At 55.1% G+C, this 21,396-nt stretch overlaps 1 protein-coding gene across 8 annotated transcripts in view; it reads right to left on the reverse strand.

The window, feature by feature from the left end:
• WHRN (whirlin) overlaps positions 1 to 21,181 on the reverse strand; it is a 76,096-nt gene extending 54,915 nt beyond the window's left edge. For all 8 annotated transcript variants that reach the window (XM_064171403.1, XM_064171402.1, XM_064171400.1 and 5 more), the window contains exon 1: positions 20,440 to 21,181. In XM_064171403.1, coding sequence (XP_064027473.1) covers positions 20,440 to 21,039 — 600 coding nt within the window. In that variant the 5' untranslated portion in view covers positions 21,040 to 21,181. The remainder of the gene's footprint in view (positions 1 to 20,439) is intronic.
• Positions 21,182 to 21,396: the final 215 nt, after the last annotated feature.

Raw genomic sequence — 21,396 nt, forward strand, 5'->3', positions numbered from 1 at the left:
TTGGCAGGGGGTTGGACTGGATCTCTGCAGGTCCTCTCCATCCCCTAACATGCTGTGATCAACCCTCTGTGGTTTATCACAGAATCAGTCAGGGTTGGGAGGGACCACAAGCATCAGCCAGTTCCATCCCCCCTGCCATGCCCAGGGACACCTCACACTAGATCAGGCTATCCAGAGCCTCATCCAGCCTGGCCTTAAACACCTCCAGGGATGAGGCTTCCACCACCTCCCTGGGCATCCCCTTCCAGGGTCTCACCATCCTCATGCTGAACAACTTCTTCCTAACACTCAGTCTCAATCTCCCTATTTCCAGCTTTGCTCCATTCCCCCCACTCCTATCACTACCTGACAGCCTAAAAAGTCCCTCCCCAGCTACCTGACATCCTGTTTGTGCCAGAGAGGAGAGTCACCAGACACAAGAGAAGTGACCAGGGCCCCTGGCTCCGTGCCAGGCACCAGGGATAGCTCACAGCCTGGCCTGAGGACAGGGCAGAGGTGGCAGCTGGAGGCTGGCAGGGAGCAAAGTGCTGGCTGCACCTACCCTGTCTCATCTAAATGCCATCCCCTGAAAGAGCAGGGCCAGCAGCAGAGCTGCTCTCTGCAGGCACAGGGAAGTGCCCATGGATGAGAGGCCAGCGATTTACAAGGGACATTTTAGGTCCCCCTGCAGCCTGCTTGAAAAGGCCACCAGGAGATGGGATCTCAGGCAGCAGGGAGATGTTTTATGCATGAAGGTGACAGCAGAGAGCTGGGAGGAGAGGAGAGCAGCCCAGAGCAGGTGTCTGGCTGCAGCCTGGGCACAAGAGATAGGAGAAGAGGAAGGTGCTGGTGGCAGTGTCCTCTGCAGAGGGCTGGCTGGTGCCACTGGCAGCCCTTCATACCTCCACTGAGACCTACTCAGCAAGCAAAGCATTTTGCTGCCTCAGCAGTGTTTCTCCCTCAACACATCCCCCACTGCTCCTAATGCCTGTTGAAGAACCATGGAATGTTTTTGGCTGGAACAGACCTTTAAGGTCATCAAGTCCAACCCAGCACTGCCAGGTCACCACTAAACCACATCCCTCAGCACAGCATCTACAGGGCTTTGAAATCCTTCCACAGATGAGGGCTCCACCACTGCCCTGGGCAGCCTGGGGCAGGCTTTAACAACCATTTTAGGGATGAAATTGTTCTTCATGTCCAACCTAAACCTGCCCTGGTGCACCTTGAGGCCATTTCCTCTCGTTCTAGTGCTTGCTTCTTAGGAGAAGAGGCCAACTCCCACCTTCCTTTAAGCTCTTTTCACACAGCTGTAGAGAGCAGGAAGGTCTCCCCTGAGCCTCCTTTTCTCCAGGCTGAACAAGCTCAGCTCCCTCAGCTGCTCCAAAGCAGACTTGTTAGGTTAATGGTTGCAAACAGCTTGAGGACAGCTTCCTCTCGTTCCATCACAGTCAAGCCTCCAGGAAGCTTTTTGCTCAGGAGGCAGCCAGCAGCTCTTCAAACTCCAGCTGCCACAGCCAGGAGGAGATGAGAGGGAAGCAGCATCTCCCCTGGGCCAGCAGCACTGCACCGGGTGAAGCCCAGCAGGCACGGGAAGCAGATCTGGCACAGACCTTTGTGCAGCCACACACTGAGCTAGGATCCACCCAAGCAGCTGGCACGCAGAGCTACAAGACATCAGGTGAGCCAAGCAAGAGAAGCTTCCATGGTCCCTCCAGAGGAGGCAGAAATCCTTGGCAGCTGCTCTGCTGAGCTCCAAGCGAGCCGAGCTGCTGCCTCCAACCTGTGCAGGGTGCAGCGCAGCTCTCGCCCTTCTCTTGCTTCCTTGTCTGGCCTTACCCAGGTTGCTGCATCTGTTCATCTTCTGAGTTAGAGCTCCAAACAGCCTGACCTGGAATGGTTCCAGGCATGGGGCACCTACCACCTCTCTGGGCAACATGGGCACAGGGCCTCACCAGAACCACAGAATGCTAGGGGTTGGAAGAGACTTCCAGAGAGAGAGTCCAACTCTACTACCAGAGCAGGATCACCTAGGGCAAGTCACACAGGAACTCATCCAGGTGGGCTTTGAAAGTCTCCAGCCAAGGAGACACCACAACTTCTCTGGGCAGCCTGCTCCAGGGCTCCAGCAGCCTCACTGTAAGGTGTCTCCTTGGGTTGAGGTGGAAGGTTCTGCTTGTACCCCATGTTCCTGCCCCTATCACTGGGCACCTGGATCTTGCCATCCACCCCTCAGGTACTTACAGCCATTGCTAAGATGTCCTCTCAGCCTTCTCTTCTCCAGACTAAACAGTCCCAGTTCCCTCAGTCCTTCATAGGACAGAGGTCTTCCTCCTCTGTAGCCTAAACCTCCATCTTCTAGCTTCAAACCATCACCCCTTGTCCTGTCACAACAGGTCCTGCTCCAAAGTCTGTCCCCAGCTTCCTGATCAACCCCATTAGGTCCTGCAAGGCCACCAGATCTCCCTGCAGCCTTCTCTTCTCCAGGCTGAACACCCCCAACTCTCCCAGCCTGGCCTCACAGCAGAGCCTTTCCAGCTCCCCCATCACTGCTGTGACCTCCTCTGGCCCCGCTCCAACAGGTCCCTGCCTGTGGGGAGGACTCCAGAGCTGGCCCAGCACTGTAGGGGAGATCTCAGCAGAGCACATCAGAGGGGCAGAATCTCCTCCCTGCCCCTGCTGCCAGGGATCAGCCCAGGAGAGGACTGGTTCTGGGATGGGAGAATCATTTATTAATACTGTCTTGGTCCTGACCATTTTCATTGCTACAGCACTGGGATAGAGAGGAGATTTAATGGGGTCCCTTAGAGATGCTCCTAAGGTAATGAGGTGCAGCCAGCAGCAGCCCAGGACCTCTAGAATGGAAGCAAGGGCAGCCTGGCTACAGCAGAGGGCTGCAGCACTGCCCCTTGCCAGGCCACAGTGCCCAAGGAAACAGCTTCAGAATGAGAACAGAGGAGGAAGCCTGGACAAGAAAGTGCTTGGGGTGTAAAGGTGCTGCAAAAATGGACTTCATTAAGAGCCATCCAAGGAGGCAAGAGCACAGGCTAATGGGTGAGCTGCAGAGGCAGTAGGTGTCTCTGCAAGACCCTGGGCACACAGCAGTGCCAGAGGATGATGGCAACTGCATCTCAAAGAGGTGACTCAGCAGCTTGGGCAGGATGGAAGGTTTTCAGGTCAAGGATGTGGCACCAAAAGGTGTTCATCACAGGGAGAGGAGGTGGCTGATGCTGGGGCAGAGAGCACAAGAGCAGCTCAGCAGAGCCAGCTCTGCTCCCTCCTCAGCAAGAGAGCCTTGTCCTGCAGACATGGTGTGGAGAGGAGTCCTGGCATCCCCTGGGAGCAGCCTGGGGAGAGTTTGTGCTGAGGGACAGAGCCAAGACACATCCTCTGGCTGGAGCTCTGCACTGCCATTGTCAGGGGATGGATTCTCTTCTCCCATGAGGAGTAGCTGGTGCTGCCTCTGAGAAACCAACTGGGAGCTCCAGGACATGGATGGATCCAGTCCTGGGTGAGCAGATGCAGAGCAGTACCCAAGAGCAGATCCAACCCTGAGACTCCATCACTACCCAGCTGATCCAGCCAGCAGGGTCTTTCTCTCCTCCCTTTCATTTTAGCTCCTCAGGCCTATCTGACAGCCTGGAGCTCAGAGATGTTAATGAGCATAGACCACAGCCTCTGCAGCACATCTCCTGCCATCACACAGGTGTTTTGGCCAGCAGGGACCCCATCCCCTGCAGGGCAGGACCCACTCTCCAGCTGATCTCTCTGAACACCGTGGAATCACAGGAATTGTTTCCCAGCCCTACCACACTGTGCATCCACCCTTGGCCTGCTGGAATGGTTTACAGAGGCTCCCAATGCCCATCTGAGCTGCATGCTGGAGGCAAGGGTTGATGGTGACAGATTCCCACCACTGTACCCTTCAGCCTGCTGGTCCCTGTGCCTGCCAGCACAGCTCCTGCTGGAACATTTAACACTTAGCTCATCCCCACTCCCAGAGAGGTGCCACAGTACCACCAAGCTGGCACAAGTCCACTGCCCTGGATTTTGCTGGCAGCCCTACTTAGAGAGCAACACCAGGCAGTGAGGGGGCCAGCACAGCCCACACTAACAATACACCTCCCATGGAGCAGGTCACCACAGCTCCCTGGGACAAAAGGAGAAGCTTTTGGGGGCAGAGTTCTCACCCAACCTTCAGAAGCATGGGGCTCTAAGCAATCTGGTCTGGTGGGAGATGTCCCTGTCCATGGCAGGGGGGTTGGAGCTGGCTGATACTTGTGGTCCCTTCCAGCTCTGACAAGTCTATGATTCCTCACAGATTCTGCTAGGATATCAATGCAGCCCAGAACCTTCCAGTTTAAGCAGAAGGACACACTAAACTTAGCCAAAGCTATCAGCCATGCTGGGCCAGAAGGGAACAAAGCACCTTCCACTGCAGACAATAAGGTAAAGCAAAGCTGTGCTACCTGCAGCCAGTCCCACTTCACAGAATGAACCAGGTTGGGAAAGACCTCCAAGCTCAGCCAGCCCAACCTAGCACCTAACACCTTCTAATGAACTAATCCCTGGCACCAAGTGCCTTAGCCAGGCTCCTTTTAAACACCTCCAGGGATGGGGACTCCACCACCTCCCTGGGCAGCCCATTCCAATGCCAATCACTCTCTCTGACAACAACTTCCTAACAACATCCAGCCTAGACCTGCCCTGGCACAGCTTGAAGCTGTGTCCCCTTCTTCTGTCGCTGGGTGCCTGGCAGCAGAGCCCAACCCCACCTGGCTACAGCCTCCCTGCAGGCAGCTGCAGGCAGCAATGAGCTCTGCCCTGAGCCTCCTCTGCTGCAGGCTGCACACCCCCAGCTCCCTCAGCCTCTCCTCACAGGGCTCTGCTCCAGGCCCCTCCCCAGCCTTGCTGCCCTTCTCCAAACGCCTTCCAGCACCTCAACATCTCTCTGCAATGGAGGAGCCCAGAACTGGACACAGCACTCCAGGGGTGTCCTGAGCAGTGCTGAGCACAGGGGCACAAGAACCTCCCTTGTCCTGCTGCCCACACTGCTCCTGAGCCAGCCCAGGATGCCATTGGCTCTGCTGCTCACCTGGGCACTCTGCTGCCTCATCTTCAGCTGCCAACCAGTCCCCCCAGCTCCCCCTCTGCCTGGCTGCTCTCAGCCACTCTGGCCCCAGCCTGTAGCACTGCATGAGGGTGTTGATACCACAATTCTGCACGTGTAGAACAACCATTTCACCTGGCTGGGGCAGAGCCAAAGACTGCAGGGACCCCAGCACAGAGGCAACAGCACCACTGATCCTTCCAGCTCTTTGGGAGCAGTGTTTGATGGGCACACTGAACCCAGCCCATCTGCAGAGGGCTAGGAAATATTCCACCCCCTTAATCCCCTCTGCAGAACCAGTGCAGGCTGCATCCCTATTTCCCTTCTCCAGCCATTTCAGTTTCTCTGCCTGTTGTTCAGTGCTGTTCTTTCTGCTCCACTCCAGCCTCAGATCCAGTTTGGCTCTGCCCTGTCTGGAAGGTGTTCAGGGACCACGTTGGGAAAGGTTTAACACTAGCCCCACACTGTGTGAGCTTAGGAGAGAGGCTCAAAGAAACAATTCAACTGAATCTGAGGATCAATGCCAAGACATTGAGCAGAAAAACAGCCACCAATTGCCTAGAAATGTTATTAAAAGCAGGCAGTGCCAGGCAGAAAGGCAGATTGATCCTGCAAGGCCACCAATCCCCTGGCAGCACTGCACTTAATTCTCTATCAGGTCCTTTGAGAGTGAAGCTGATTGCTTAAAACAGTCATGAAAGGAAGCACACCTCAGGTGCCCACAGTTAGTGCCTCTAACAAATCCAAGCCCCACAGTGAGCATCTTCCTCCCTAAGGCCATGACTGCCACCTGCCAGCTTGCCCTGACCCAGCCCTGTCTGCCCAGCAACTCTGACATCTCTGAAGGCAGGAGAGGGAAGCCTCCAGTGCTTCCAGAGAATCACAGGTTGGAAGAGACCCTAAAGAGAGAACCAGAGAATCGTTTTGGTTGGTAAAGCCCTCAAAGATGACAGCCCAACCACCACCTGTGGCCATTAAACCATGTCCCAAGGTGCCATAGCCACACAGCTCTTGAATGCCTCCAGGAATGGGGACTCCATCACCTCCCTGGGCAGCCTGTTCCAATGTCTGACCACTCTTGCAGCAAAGAGGTTTTTCCTTACCTCAAATCTAAACCTCCCCTGGCACAATTTCAGACCATTTCCTTTTGTTCTATCATCTTACGCTAAGGAAAAGAGACCAACTCCAACCTCACTTCAACCTCCTTTTAGAGAGCTGTAGAGAGCAATGAGGTCTTCCCTCAGCTTCCTCTTTCCAGATTAAACCATCCCAATTCCCTCAGCTGCTCCTCACCATCCCTGCCACAACAATCCCAAGCAATGCTAAAGGCTGGGGACAATGGTTGGAGAGAGCAGCCAGGCAGAGAGGGAGCTGGGGGTGCTGGCAGAGAGGAGCTGCAGAGGAGGCAGCAGTGCCCAGGTGGGCAGCAGAGCCAATGGCATCCTGGGCTGGCTCAGGAGCAGTGTGGGCAGCAGGACAAGGGAGGTTCTTGTGCCCCTGTGCTCAGCACTGCTCAGGACACACCTGGAGTGCTGTGTCCAGTTCTGGGCTCCTGAATTGCAGAGAGCTGTTGAGGTGCTGGAAGGTGTTGAGAGAAGGGCAGCAAGGCTGGGGAGGGGCCTGGAGCAGAGCCCTGTGAGGAGAGGCTGAGGGAGCTGGGGGTGTGCAGCCTGCAGCAGAGGAGGCTCAGGGCAGAGCTCATTGCTGCCTGCAGCTGCCTGCAGGGAGGCTGTAGCCAGGTGGGGTTGGGCTCTGCTGCCAGGCAGCCAGCAACAGAAGAAGGGGACACAGCCTCAAGCTGTGCCAGGGCAGGTCTAGGCTGGATGTTGTTAGGAAGTTGTTGTCAGAGAGAGTGATTGGCATTGGAATGGGCTGCCCAGGGAGGTGGTGGAGTCGCTGTGACTGGAGGTGTTGAAGCCAAGCCTGGCTGGGGCACTTAGTGCCATGGTGTGGTTGGTTGGGCAGGGCTGGGTGCTAGGTTGGGCTGGCTGAGCTTGGAGCTCTCTCCCACCCTGCTTGACTCTATTCTATTCTCCACACCCTCTACCAGCTTTGTCGCCCTTCTCTGGACCCACTCCAGCACCTCAACGCTTCTCTTGGAGTGAGCCCCAAACCTGAACTCAGGGCAGGGACACCTCCCACCAGCCTGGCTCACTCAAGACCTCATCCAACCTGGCCTTGAGCACCTCCAGGGAGGGAGCATCCACAGCCTCCGTGGGCAACCTGTGCCAGTGCCTCACCGTAAACAATTTCTTCCTAATTCTTTCCCCCCCTTCTTCTTCCCACTTTGAGGGCAACTGAAAGGTTGGTTGCTGGCTGTGTAAAAGCATCTTCTCAGCCTTCAAAAATTCCCTCCCCCCCCAAAAAAAAAAAAAGACCAAGCAGGAAGAGGGATGGCAGAAATCAATGGCAATTAATCACCAGTGTTCTGCTGGCAGCCGGAATCAAATCTGCCTCTCGCAGGGATCCAGCCCACTCACTTACCTCTGGCACTAATGAAATGAGCAATCTATTCCAATTCATCCTGTTAGTGGGCAGAGCTCAGTTTGAGGCAAGCAGCATTAACCATGAGCCATCCTCCCCTTTGCCACAGACAGAAGCTGCCTTTTCTTCCCCCCACCCAGCAGTGATAGACTCGGGCAGAGCTGGTTTGGCTTCTGAGGCTGCTCAGCTCATGGGTGGCCAAGTGCTCACTCCATTTGTGAGCTGCTGAGGTCAGGGTGGAGGTTATCACTAACCATGAGCCATCCTCCCCTTTGCCACACACAGAACCTGCCTTTTCTCTCCTCCCCAAGCAGTGATAGACTCAGGCAGAGCTGGTTTGGCTTCTGGGGCTGCTCAGCTCATGGGTGGCCAAGTGCTCACTCCATTTGTGAACCACAGAGGTCAGGGTGGAGGTTATCACTAACCATGAGCCATCCTCCCCTTTGCCACAGACAGAAGCTGCCTTTTCTCTCCTCCCCAAGCAGTGACAGACTCAGGCAGAGCTGGTTTGGCTTCTGAGGCTGCTCAGCTCATGGGTGACCAAATGCTCACTCCATTTGTGAGCTGCTGAGGTCAGGGTGGAGGTTATCACTAACCATGAGCCATCCTCTCTCTTGCCACACACAGAAGCTGCCTTTTTCCCCCAGCAGTGATAGACTCAGGCAGAGCTGGTTTGGCTTCTGAGGCTGCTCAGCTCATAGGTGGCCAAGTGCTCACTCCATTTGTGACCCACTGAGGTCAGGGTGGAGGTTCTCAAGCACAGAACCACCATGCAATTTTCAATCAAGTGTCCCACTCCCCTCAAAAAAGAATAAAAAAGGAAAGCACAGACTTGGGAAAAAGAAAAGCTGCAAGAAAATAGGAAAGAAATGCAGAGGTACCACAGGAGGGAGGCAGAGGCAGCTTTAGGAGCCTGCTCCAGCACCACGGAGGGAAGGGTTTGCACAAGTTTGTCTAACCACTATTCCCTGAGCTCTCCTGGGGTGTTCCTGCTGGACTTGGGTGGTTTGAAGCTTGTGGGTTCAAGGTAGAGCAAGTAAAACCATCTCAATGCCAGCAGGAGTGATGAGGGTCCTCAGGTCTGCTGTGGAGCAGAGGAGCAGGACTGGCAGACCCCACAGAGGGAGGCTGGTGGAGATGGAGCCACATCAGCTGAAGGGTTCCCTGGCCAGGGAAAAGCACAGAGCAGAAGACACAGGCAGAGGGGAGGTTCAGACTGCATGTAAGGAAGACCTTTTTGACCCTGAGAGTGGTGAGACCCTGTGCCAGGTTGCCCAGAGAGGTGGTCAGTGGCACATCCCTGGAACCATTCCTGGTCAGGTTTAGACAGACCTCCAAGAATCATAGAATCAGGCAGGGGTGGAAGGGACCACAAGGATCAGCCAGTTCCAACCCCCCTGCCATAGCCAGGGACACCTCCCACTAGATCAGGCTGGCCAGAGCCTCATCCAGCCTGGCCTTAAACACCTCCAGGGATGGGCCTCCGATGACCTCTCTGCTTTAGTTGCAGGGGGTTGGACTAGATGACCTTTAAAAGGTCCCTTCCATGGCAAACCTTTCCATGATTCCATGCCCACCTGCCTCCAAAGGCTTGAGCCAGGGATCCTCTGCAGACAAGACTCATAAAAGGCTATTCCAGCTCCCACTGCACACCTTGGTCAAGGCCAGGTTTGCAGATGCTGCATGAATGCACATGGAGAGACTCTGCCTGCCCCAGAGTGCAGCTGAAGAGCTTGGGATCAGGTGTGTCCCCTCCCTGCCTTGCCCTCCAAAGGCCAAGGAATGCTTCTGTGCAGAGCAGGCAGGACTCACCTGCACTGCCTGCCTGAGGAGCACATGTGGCTGGGCAGGCAGGGACAAACACTTGCTCGCAGAGAAGAGCTGATGCAGAGGCAGGTGGAGAGAGAAACAGCAGGAGGGGTGAGGGGAAGTGCAGGCACTCCAGATGGAGTGCTGGGAGAGAGGAACCAGGGAGGGAAGCAGTGGGGAACATGGCACAGGGAAGGCAGAGGGGGGGAAATGGCCTGTCAGGAAGAGAGATGGGAATTACAGGAGGCACAATCCAACCTCTCCCCCTCTCAGCGAGGCAAAGGTGACAGCAGTTTGGCTTTCAAGTGGTGACATTTATGCAAATATATGCTAATTGATGCATGATTATGGTGATTGCACACATTTAGCCCCCAAGGCATCGGTAAGCCCACGTCCCCTTCACCTGGAAAGGTCAAATGAAAGCTTAGCTTCAGGGCCCTCTCCCTAACTTCTCCAAGGGCTGAAAGCCCCATGCCTGCTTCAGGACAAGAGCTCTGTCACCTCCCTCCACCCCAAAACTGGTCAGTGCCCACGGGAGCCCTCGGGGGACAGCAGAGATTTTGAACCAGCAGAAGACTTCCCAAAGCTTTATTGCAGTGCAAGCCTGGAAAGCTCTTCAGGTGCTGCCTGCAGTGGGGGTGTACCAGGGAAAAGCAGATCCTCTGGTCTTGTCTTTCCACTCCACATCAAACAAAGGCTACAGATATCCTGAGACCCATCACCAAACCCACAGTGCCTAGATCCAGCCATGACCTGGTGGGAAAACTTGCTCTGAAGGAACTGGAGAGGAGAAATGAGCAAGACACTTGGTGAAGTGCCAAGGCCAGAGTCCAGCACAGGGCCACAAAGGTGCAGAGGGGACTGCAGCATCTCTCCTGAGGAGAGAGAACTGAGGCTGCTTAGCCTGGAGAAGGGGAGGCTGAGGGGGAGGATCTCATCAATGCTTACAAGTATCTGAGGGGTGACAGGAAGATGAGGTCAGACTCTTCTTGTTTGTCCCCAGGGACAGAATCAAGCAGGTTGGAAGAGAGCTCCAAGCTCAGTCAGCCCAACCTAGCACCCAGCCCTGCCCAACCAACCAGACCATGGCACTAAGTGTCCCAGCCAGGATTAGCTTCAACACCTCCAGCCACAGCCACTCCACCACCTCCCTGGGCAGCCCATTCCAATGCCAATCACTCTCTCTGACAACAACTTCCTCCTAACATCCAGCCTAGACCTGCCCTGGCACAACTTGAGGCTGTGTCCCCTTCTTCTGTTGCTGGCTGCCTGGCAGCAGAGCCCAACCCCACCTGGCTACAGCCTCCCTGCAGGCAGCTGCAGACAGCAATGAGCTCTGCCCTGAGCCTCCTCTGCTGCAGGCTGCACACCCCCAGCTCCCTCAGCCTCTCCTCACAGGGCTCTGCTCCAGGCCCCTCCCCAGCCTTGCTGCCCATCTCTGGACCCCTTCCAGCACCTCAACAGCTCTCTTGAATTGAGAAGCCCAGAACTGGACACAGCACTCAACAGGCACACATTTGGACACAGAAGTTCCATTCAACACGAGAAGAAGTTCTTTACTGTGAGGGTGGCAGAGCACTGGAGCAGGCTGCCCAGAGAGGTGGTGGAGTCTCCATCTCTGGAGACTTTCAAGACCCACCTGCAGGCATTGCTGTGTGATCTGCCCCAGGTGATCCTGCCCTGCTAGGGGGTTGCACTTAATCTTCAGAGGTCCTTTCCAACCCCTAACCATTCCATGGTTCTGTGACACCCAGCCAGTGCTCCTTCCCTGCTAGCACATCCCACCCCAACAGGCTCAGATGCACTCTGCAAGTCCAGCATAGAATCATAGAATCAACCAGGTTGGAAGAGAGCTCCAAGCTCATCCAGTCCAACCTAGCACCCAGCCCTGCCCAACCAACCAGACCATGGCACTAAGTGCCTCATCCAGGCTTTGCTTGAACACCTCCAGGGACGGTGCCTCCACCACCTCCCTGGGCAGCCCATTCCAATGGCAAATCACTCTCCCTGTGAAGAACTTCCTCCTAATATCTAGCCTATACCTACCCTGGCACAACTTGAGACTGTATCATCAAGCAGCTGGCAGGGACAGAGCTCCTCGAGGCTTCCCAGGACCCTGCTTCACCTGCATTTGCTAAGCACTTGGTGGCCTACAAGAAGGAGAACTCAGAGAGCGCCCAGTCAAAGGCAGCTAAGCCAAATCGTTTTAGCAGCTGCATTGTCAGTTTAGGAGAGAGGGATTTAGAGCTGAATAATTCTCCCAGCAGATGTGGCATTGAAGGAGGTGTCAAGAAAATCCATCGTCTTCCCTGAGGACAGAGGAGCAAAGATCTCTGAAGCCACCAGTTCTGCTGCACACTGATGCTTTTTGTTTTCCTCTAATGGGCACCAGGAGGAGAGGAGGTTTTTTTATCTTTGGGGGCTATCTGAGCAGTTTCTCTGAGGCAAAAAGTGTTTATTTACCAGGAGCCCACTAAATAATGTTTATGCTCCAAGAGCTCAAGGATGGCCTAACAATACCAAGCCTGATGAACAAGCCCAGTACCAACGCCAAGTGCTCTCATCCTTGCATTAGGAGGAGAGGAGAGATTAAGGACCTCATTCTAATCTTTCCCATCAGTATAATGTCATTTGATTTCATTAGGACTGATTGTGATTTGCTGGGGTAATGAAGGGAAACAGATGACTAAATAACTTGCCCACTGAGGGAAATCAGTGGCAGAGTAGCAAACATAACTTGCTCCTAACTCCAGCCTAACAGCTGAACCAACATTCCCACCCATGCTGTCTCTCTGTGCAGGTTCAGCCTGCTCCAAGGCTGATAGGAATTGGCCCCTCAGCTCCACAGTCAAGCCCTCAACAGCAGGTGAAGTCCCAGCACTCGAGCCTGCTCCACTGTGTCATCAGATCTGCCTGTGAAACCAAGAACATCACCTGCCAGATCTACACTGGCACTGCCATCACCCCCTTCCCTTACAGGAGCATTAAAGCCTATTTGAAATGCAGATAGCTCCAAGTTCAAGAGAGATCCTTGTCCCTCTCCCTTTCTCCTAGAGGGAGAGCCTGGTGGCTTGATGCTTTCCTCCCTTTCCCTCTGAGCTCAGCTGCCTCCTCTTTGCAGGATGGCAAAGCAGAGCAGAAGCCTGTAGCATTGCATGGTTCTGCTGTTTGGAGTTGTAAGGATTTGGTTTGTGCAGCTCTGGGGCTTGTTTCCAAGCAGACCCAGAGGACCAAGGAACAGGCCATGATTGTAACTACCAGGGTAGATGCTACTCATATCTTCCTTCTCCATGCTTCAGCTACCTGAGATCCCTCAGGAAAGGCAGAGCTTTCTAGGCTCTGGATCAGCTAGTGACTTCTAAAAATAAAGAGACAGAGGGAGAATCAAAGAGGCTTTTGAAGGAGGAGCCCAACACCTTCAGGGGATCAACTCTTCATTCATCCCAGCCACGAATGTGTGATGCCACAGAACCACAATGGCAGATTGCATTGAGTTGGAAGGGACTCTCAAAGTCATCTTGTCTACCCCCCCTTGCAGGCAGCAGGGACATCTCCAGCTAGAAGGTGTCTGCAGCTAGGACATGTCTCCAGGGACAGTGGCAACCTGTCCCAGTACTTCAGGACCCACAGAACAAAGAGCTCCTTCCTATTGTCCAACCTAAATCTCCCCTGCTGCAGCTTCAAACCATTGCTCCTTGTCCTATCACCACAGGCCCTTCTAAAGACTTCCTCCAGCCCTCTGATCATCTTCATGGCTTCCTCTGGACCTACTCCATCAGGTCCATTCCTCTCTGTGTTGAGGGCTCCAGATCTGGACACAGCACTGAGGTGAGATCTCCCCAGAGCAAGGTTGGGGGGCAGGATCCTCTCTTTCCATCTCTGGCCACACTTCTTTTGATGCGGCCCAGGATGCCATTGGCTTTCTGGGCTGCAAATGCCCATTGCTGGCTCATGGCCACAATTCTATGTACTCAGAAGGGTTAAAAGCAACCAAAGAAAGCAGGCTGCATCCACTCCCACGGGCTGCTCCCATGCCTGTACAGCACAGTGATGATTACTGACTACAGCATAGAAGCAGCCTCAGACAACCATAATCAATTAATTGGGTATCACAAGAAACAACAAAATGAAATTTGCTTTCTTGTAAGCTGCCTGCAAAGTAAATTTGCTCTAAATATGCTGCTGAGGCTCAGGGCTGCACATCTCTCTTGTCATTTCTCAGTGGTCTTGCAGCAGTACCACAGGCACGGGAGCAGCTGAAGCCTTTTCTGCCTCCTAGGAAGTATTACGGTCTCTGCAGAGATCACCTTGCTTGCAGTCATCAAAGTCCAAAGGAATAGGATATAAAACCAACAGGAATCTTCTTTGAATCATATTTTAATGCCCACTTGGCACTACAGGAGCAGGAGATGGAGAGGCTGGTTTGGAAGGACCGAATCCTCTGAGCAATCAGCCTGTGCCCAAGCTGCAAACCCCAGCGCAGCAGACCAGCCTTCAGCAGGACAATCAGTGAAGCCTGCTGCTGGAGTCCTTTGCCTTGGCACTAGCAGACCTGCCTCCTCATCACCCTTCCCCCTAGCCTCATCATCAGCCTTCCCCCTGGCCTCACCATGCCTGTGGCAAACCCACAGCATCCCTCCATGTCACTCTCAAGGATCCAAGACAGTAGGCTTGAACTAGAGATATTCAAAGTGAGGTTGGACAGGGCTCTGGGCAACCTGATCTAGTTGAGGATGTCCCTGCTGACTGCAGGGGGAGTTGGGCTGGGTGACCTTCAGAAGCCCTTTCCAACCCAGACCATTCTATGATTCTAGCCCAGTCCTTTCAGAACAAAGCCAGAGCAAGTCCACTGACTTTGGCAAAGCCACCACAGCTTTACACCCAGAGCAAAGAGCCTTGCTCCCCGAGACCAGGGCACACAAATTAGGCTGTGGGGGGTGGTTTTCATCAAGCTTATCTGGGTTTACTCAGCTGTCAGCACAAACAGAAAGGCACAGCAGGGCAAACGGTGGAGTCAGTGCAGCTCGTTTGAGGCTGGTGGAGCTCATTAAGCCAAACACTCCATGGGGATTCACAGCATTGTTCAGACTGGAAGAGACCTTGAAGATCAATCCAACCATTAGCTGTCAGGTCACCACTAAAACATGTCCCTCAGCATCACATCTCCACAGCTTTTAAGCCCCTCCATCACTGCCCAGTCTTGACAACCTTTTGGGGGAAGGAATTGTCCCTCACCTCCAACCTAAACCTGCCCTGGTGCAATATCAAGCCATCTCCTCTTGTCCTATTGCTTGTTACTAGAGAGAAGAAAGCAACCCCCACATGGCTCCAATCTCCTTTCAGGCAGTTGCAGAGAGCAATGAGGTCTCTCAGCCTCCTTTTCTTCAGGCTGAACAAGCCCAGGTCCCTTAGCTGCTCCTAACAGGACTTGTGCTCTTCACCACCTTCATTGGCCATCAGTCATGAGACTTTCCACTTTCTCCTATTGCCTTCCTCTGTAAACAACTTAAAGGACACAAAAACCTACTGCAAGGTAACACAAGTAAGTGGTGGGGGAGAAAGTGAGTGCAAGTTTAATGCAAACTCCTGAGTAGAGGAAAAAAGATCTCCCTGTGTAACCTTCTGATGATCTAAACCCAGAAGCATCTCAATTTTAACTGCTCTGGACAAAATACCACAGCTCATCAATACAAACTGCTATGATATCAATTATGTACTGCATAGCAGGGCTGCTGCATGCCAAGTGAGCTCTGAAAATGATTCATAGCATCACAGAACAGTGGGAACGGACCTTGAAGATTATCTAGTTCCAATTCTTCTGCCACAGGCAGGGACAACACCTCCCACTAGAGCAGGTTGCTCAAAGCCTCCTCCAGCCTAGTCTCAACTACAACCAGGGAGGGGGCACCCACAACCTCCAAGGGCAACCTGTGCCAGTGTCTCACCACTCTCACTGGAAGGAATTGCTTCCTAATTTCCTCTCTAAATCTGCCCTCTCCCAGCTCAAAGCCATTGTCTCTCAAAGCCCTTGTCAAAAGTCCCTCCCCAGCTCTCCTGGAGTTCCTTCAGGTACTGGCAGGCTGCTCAAAGGTCTCCCTGGAGCCTTCTCTTCTGCAGGCTGAACAGCCTCAACTCTCTCATCCTGTCCCCACAGGGGAGGGGTCTTCAGCTCTCTGATCATCTCTGGGGCCTCCTCTGGACCTGCTCCGATATTTCTTTGCCCCTCTCATTCAGGGAGCATGAGAACTGGACACAGTACTGCAGGTGTGGTTTCATAGAATCAACCAAGTTGGAAGAGACCTCCAAGATCATCCAGTCCAGCCTATCCCCCAGCCCTATCCAGTCAACCAGACCATGGCATCGAGCAGTGTGCCCAGGTGGCCAAGAGAGCCAGTGGCATCCTGGCCTGCATCAGGAATGGTGTGGCCAGCAGGAGCAGGGAGGTCATTCTGCCCCTGTACTCTGCACTGCTTAGACCACACCTTGAGTGCTGTGTTCAGTTCTGGGCCCCCCAGTTTAGGAGGGACATTGAGATGCTTGAGCATGTCCAGAGAAGGGCGACGAGGCTGGGGAGAGGCCTTGAGCACAGCCCTACGAGGAGAGGCTGAGGGAGCTGGGATTGGTTAGCCTGGAGAAGAGGAGGCTCAGGGGAGACCTTATTGCTGTCTGCAGCTACCTGAGGGGAGGTTGTGGCCAGGAGGAGGTTGCTCTCTTCTCTCAGGTGGCCAGCACCAGAAGGAGAGGACACAGCCTCAGGCTGTGCCAGGGGAGATTTAGGCTGGAGGTGAGGAGAAAGTTCTTCCCTGAGAGAGTCATTGGACACTGGAATGGGCTGCCCGGGGAGGTGGTGGAGTCGCCGTCCCTGGAGCTGTTCAAGGCAGGACTGGACGTGGCACTTGGTGCCATGGTCTGGCCTTGAGCTCTGTGGTAAAGGGTTGGACTTGATGATCTGTGAGGTCTCTTCCAACCTTGATGATGATGATGATGATACTGTGAGTGCCTCATCCAGTCTTTTCTTGAAGACCTCAAGGGACAGTGCCTCCCCCACCTCCCTGGGCAGCCCATTCCAATGGGAAATCACTGTCTGCTCATGTGAGCAGAGAACACAAACTTCCTTCCACCACACCTCACAGGACAGTGATCCTTTGCTCCAGTGCCATCCTGAACGCTGGACTGACAGAGCTGTAATGGTACTGGAGTCACTTAATTGGGATTTGCACCAGAGCAACGAGCACAAAGCAGACAAGGCAGAACACTGCTACTCACAGAAAGGTTAAAAGCTGGTTGTTAAGTGAATTGATTTGGAGGGCTTAGGTAATCTTGCCCTTTAAGTCAGGATTCCACTTTTTAATTTACACTCAAAGGTCTCCAGACCCCAATGCAGTGGGCCCAGGGGTGCAGGCAGCTTCCAGCTAGGACGACATGCAGGACATCTGCTCTCCTTCCCAGTGCTGTTCCAGTTTTCAGCTAGTGCCATGCTTTCAGCTTTTGGTACATCACAGCTCTGAGCAACGCCTGCAACAGAAGGCAGAAATTGCTCCTACCCCACAGCCAGTCTCTCTCTTCCCAGAGGGAAGAGCTGGAAGTGGCTGGGATACTCCTGCACAGCCACACACGCGTGAGAAGGGGGCAGCCAAGTCAGCACCACAGGATGCAGTAACTGCTGGGTGAGTCCTGGGTTCAGTTTTGGGCCCCTCACTCTAAGAAGAGCATTGAGAGGCTGGAGCAGATCCAGAGAAGGGCAAAGCAGCTGGTGAAGGTTCTGGAAAAAGGCAGCTGAGGGAATTGGGGTTGTTTGGCACCAAGAAAAGGAGACCTCATTGCTCCCTGATAAAGAGGTCAAAGCCAGCTGGGGGCTGCCCTCTTCTCCCTAGTATCTGGAGATAGAATGAGAGGAAATGCCCTGAAATTGTGCCAGGGAAGGGTTAGGTTGGAGATCAGGAAAAATTTCTTTGCTGCAAGAGCAGTCAGGGACTGAAACAGGCTGCCCAGGGAGGTGGAGACCTCCATCCCTGGAGGTGTCCAGGAAACATGTGGACACAGCACTCTGGGACATGGTTTAATAGCTGTGGTGGTGTCAGGTCAATGGTTGGGCTGGATGATTTCAGAGAGCTTTCACAACCCAAGCAGTTCTATGACTCTGTGAATGCTCTTTGAGGCTGCTGGAGCAAGTCAAGACTGTGGATTCATTCATTGCTCTCTCTGAACAACTGCCCTGCTGCCTGCATTCACAGCTGGGCATCACCCTGGCAGACAGAAACTTGATCTCAGTTCAGTAAGCAAGTTTGTCATGCTCACCCTGGACAGAGTGATGTGCCTGGGAGCAGGCCAGGGCAGCAGTGGCTGAGCCTTCCTGAGCTCCACAATCTCCTTATGCCCTGGAGAAGGAGCTCTGACAACTCTCACAACACGATCTGCATATGATGAGCAGCAGTGCTGCCCCGGCCAGACAGCTGCTTGCTGCAGGACACTCAAGATGGAAGTGCAGCAGGGGAGTCAGCTCCTCAGCTCCTGCTCAGACAGGAATGGGAGCTGTGCTTCAATCAGACAGCTTCTGACAGAGACAGCTCACCACAGCTACTCCTCCAAAGCAGGCAGGCAGCGTTTGGGAGAGCTATGCAGCCGTGGGTTTGTGTGAAGCAAGCCTCTCTCTGCTCACCTTTTCCTTCCTCCCTGCATTTGATGTCCAGTGCAGGGTACACTTAGGGACCAAACCCAGCTCTGGTACAAGCCTCTTTATCCAATGTTTCTCTCCACTGACCCACTACAAAGCAGCCCAAGGGACACCAGTGAGGATACCAGGACGTAACAAAGCTTGCATCTGCTCAGAAAGCCCAGACCACAGCCAGAGGCCTCCAGGGAGCTGCTGACACATCGAGATGGAGACAGAGATCACAGGTTGCAGTAGGGCTGTACCTTGGACATCACCACTACCTCTTGTCCCTGCAGCTCTGACACCCTGCACAACGTCCAAAACATTGAGCTGAGGTAATTGTAACTCAGCCCCAGGGAAATGCTCCAAAGACTGCCCTTTAGCATCACCAAATGTGATCTACTCTTCATTTCCACCCCCTTGCACACCATCTACTCCTTCCCTCCCATTCCAAATGCAGCATTGAGAGGACTAATTAGCACTTGCTTAACTTCAACATCTCCAGAGGAAGCTGCACAGCACTACTGCAGATCACTGTGTCTCTTCCCAAGTGTTCCTACCACCTCTATGGGGGGGGGGGGGGGGGTAAAAAACCCTTCCCAGGTGTAAGAGGAGGGTCAGGTGCTCTGGAAGATGTCAGCACAGCCGAGTGTGTGATCAAATTGGTGCTCAAAGAAGTTCAGCTGGCAAGCAGACAATTAAGGTTCTCCTTTCTATCAGGATCACATTAACAAGTGTACAGCTCTTGCCACAGAGCAACCCCCTGGCAAACCACGTCCTACAGGAACTATTTCTGTGCAGGAAGCATTTTGTTTCACTCAGTATTAATAGTCTAAAAGGCATCAAGCACATTAGAGAACAGACAAAGTGATGTGAATTACCTAGCAGAGTGGGCTGGATTTGAAGGCACTGAAGAGACCACAGCACTCCTGACACCTGGTTTCTACCCATCCCATCACCACTGCCAAAATACAGGAGGGTTCCCACCCCCCAATCTTCAGGGTACAGAGCTGCAGTGTGACTTCCCAAAGCTTCCACCACTGCTTTCCTCTCATTAGGCAGTAAAAAAAAAAAACAAGCTACAAATCTTTTCTCTCCTCTCAGATGCCCACGGACTCCTTTCCGACCTGGAAGACATGCCCTGCCCTGGGGGCAGAGGTTTAAAGCGGGGAATGGAGGATGCAAGCGGGTAGCGAGGACGCTGCTCAGAGCCCTGCAAGATGAACGCAGCACACGGAGCAGGCTGCCAACAGCTCTTAAGCTTACCACAGCAGAATTCAAACGCAAACAGCTACCAAACAGGCTTGTGCCACCCCAGATCCCAGCTCTCTGCCCGCTGCCTACAAAGCGCAGCTCACAAAAGGTTGGTGTCCGGTGCTGCTGTGCCCCGGGAACAGCTCGGGCTGCGCCCAGCAGCCACAAGATCATCTCTCTGCATGGTTTGGGAGGCTCAAACGTCGATTTTGCTTTAAAATTGAGCTTCAGGTGGCAACCCCACAGTTTATGGGGTGCCCCATCTAGTCTTACAAGGCAGCTGGCACCAATGGCACCCCCGCTGCTACGTGCAACAGGTCTCCAGGGCTAGAAACGTGCTGCGGGAAACGCTGGGGACACTTGGGTTGTGTAACTGTTCTCCTTCTCCCCCGACACACAGGGATGTGGGATCGGCTCCTGCCGAGAGGGATGCAGGGGGATTGTTCTGCCTTTCCGTGCCTCAGTTTCCCTACTTTGGAGGGAAGAAAACATGGTCTAGAGGTTGAAGTACCTGACTGAAAAGTCTGCTCAAGCAGATTCCCAACTTCTGCTCACTCTGGGAGGTTCGTGGAAGGCAAAAAGGAACGCTGCGTTTCACAGACGTGGTGATAAAGTATTGCCTAGTATTAAAGGGACGAACCTACCACGTCCGGAGCTGCGGCCGATGCCAGCCTGAGCCTGGCAGCTCGTTACTAGCCGTGCCACCGGCAGGCATCATTATCGGCACCGGAAACTTCGCTGCTGCTGCTGCCCGTACGCCGGCGGGGCGATCTCCCCGGCTCAATGCAAACCCGGCACAGGCTTCGTGAAAGGGCTGCGGGCTCCACCGCCGCGGTTCCGGAGTGGGGGGACCCATGGGCTGGCGTAGCACCGGCTACGGCGGGAAGGAACAGCTGCCGCAGCGGGAGAGGACGAAGCTGGACGGGGCGCACGGAGGCAACACCGGGAAAAGGAGGAGAGGAAAGCGGGGAGTGGGATGGACACACGCAGAGCCACCGGCTCGAAGGGGCGAAGCGGGACGTGGCGCACGGGGAACGAACCGCGGGACAACGTTGCTGCGGAGCTCAGGACGGGGCGCGGGTGAAGCGGAGCCCGAGTCGCGGCAGGATGGGAGGCACAGCAGCCGGAGCCCGGTCCGGAGCCGGCTCACCTTTACAGCCTCGGCGTGGGTCACCCTGTCCAGAGACTTGCCGTTGACCCCCAGGATCTGGTCACCGACGCGCAGCCCCTCACGCTCGGCCAGGGAGCCCGGTTCCACCAGGGACACGTAGATACCGACGCCGTGCTCGGCCCCGCCGCGGATGCTGAAGCCCAGACCCTCGTGGGCTTTGCTCCGCCGTAGGGTCACCTGCCGCAGCTCACCGGGGATCACCGGCGGCGGGGTCGGGGCAGGCGGGGGCCGGCCGGGCGGCGGCAAGTAGGGCCCCTCGGCAGTGTACTGGTCGAAGAGGAGCTGGTCGGAGCGCGGCAGGACGAGGCGGAGCAGCGGCAGGAGCTGCCGGCGGCGGGGTCCGTCGAGGAGAGCACGGAGGGAGCGCACCAGGTCGCAGACGTTGCGGCGGCCGTGGTAGGCATTGAGGCAGAGGATGAAGCGCTCCCGCTCCGCCTCACTCAGCAGCGCCGTCAGCGCCTGGTGCAGCCGCCGCACGTTAGCCGACAGCGGCCGCGGAGCCGGTCCCGCCGCCGAGCCCAGCGAGCCCGACGACGAGGAGGAGGAGTGCACCGACATGCCGTCCAGCTCCGCGCTCATGGCGCCGGGCTAGGAGCGGGCAGGACCGGCCTGCCCCGGCTGAGCCCCGGCCCGCCGCAGGCGCTGCCCCGCTCGGCTCTGTCCCGCTCGGCACTGGCCGCTCCGCTCCACACAGCCGCGCGCCGCCGGCGCCTCGCGGCGGCTCCCCAGGAAGTGACGTAGCGGCCGTTGCCGGGAGACGCGTTATACAGAGCGGCACGCGCCCGCCCCGCCCCGCCCCCGCCGCTCATTGGCTGCGCGCCGCGCCGGGGGCGGGGCCAGCCGCGGCGGCCGCCCGGGCTCAGGGCTGGCGGCAGCTCATGACACGAGTGGGGGCACGGCAGGGGTGAGGGGCACGGCAGGGATGGGGGGCACGGC

This window comes from Pogoniulus pusillus, chromosome 35 (genome assembly GCF_015220805.1).
Source record: "Pogoniulus pusillus isolate bPogPus1 chromosome 35, bPogPus1.pri, whole genome shotgun sequence".
In the NCBI taxonomy this organism is placed as follows: domain Eukaryota; kingdom Metazoa; phylum Chordata; class Aves; order Piciformes; family Lybiidae; genus Pogoniulus; species Pogoniulus pusillus.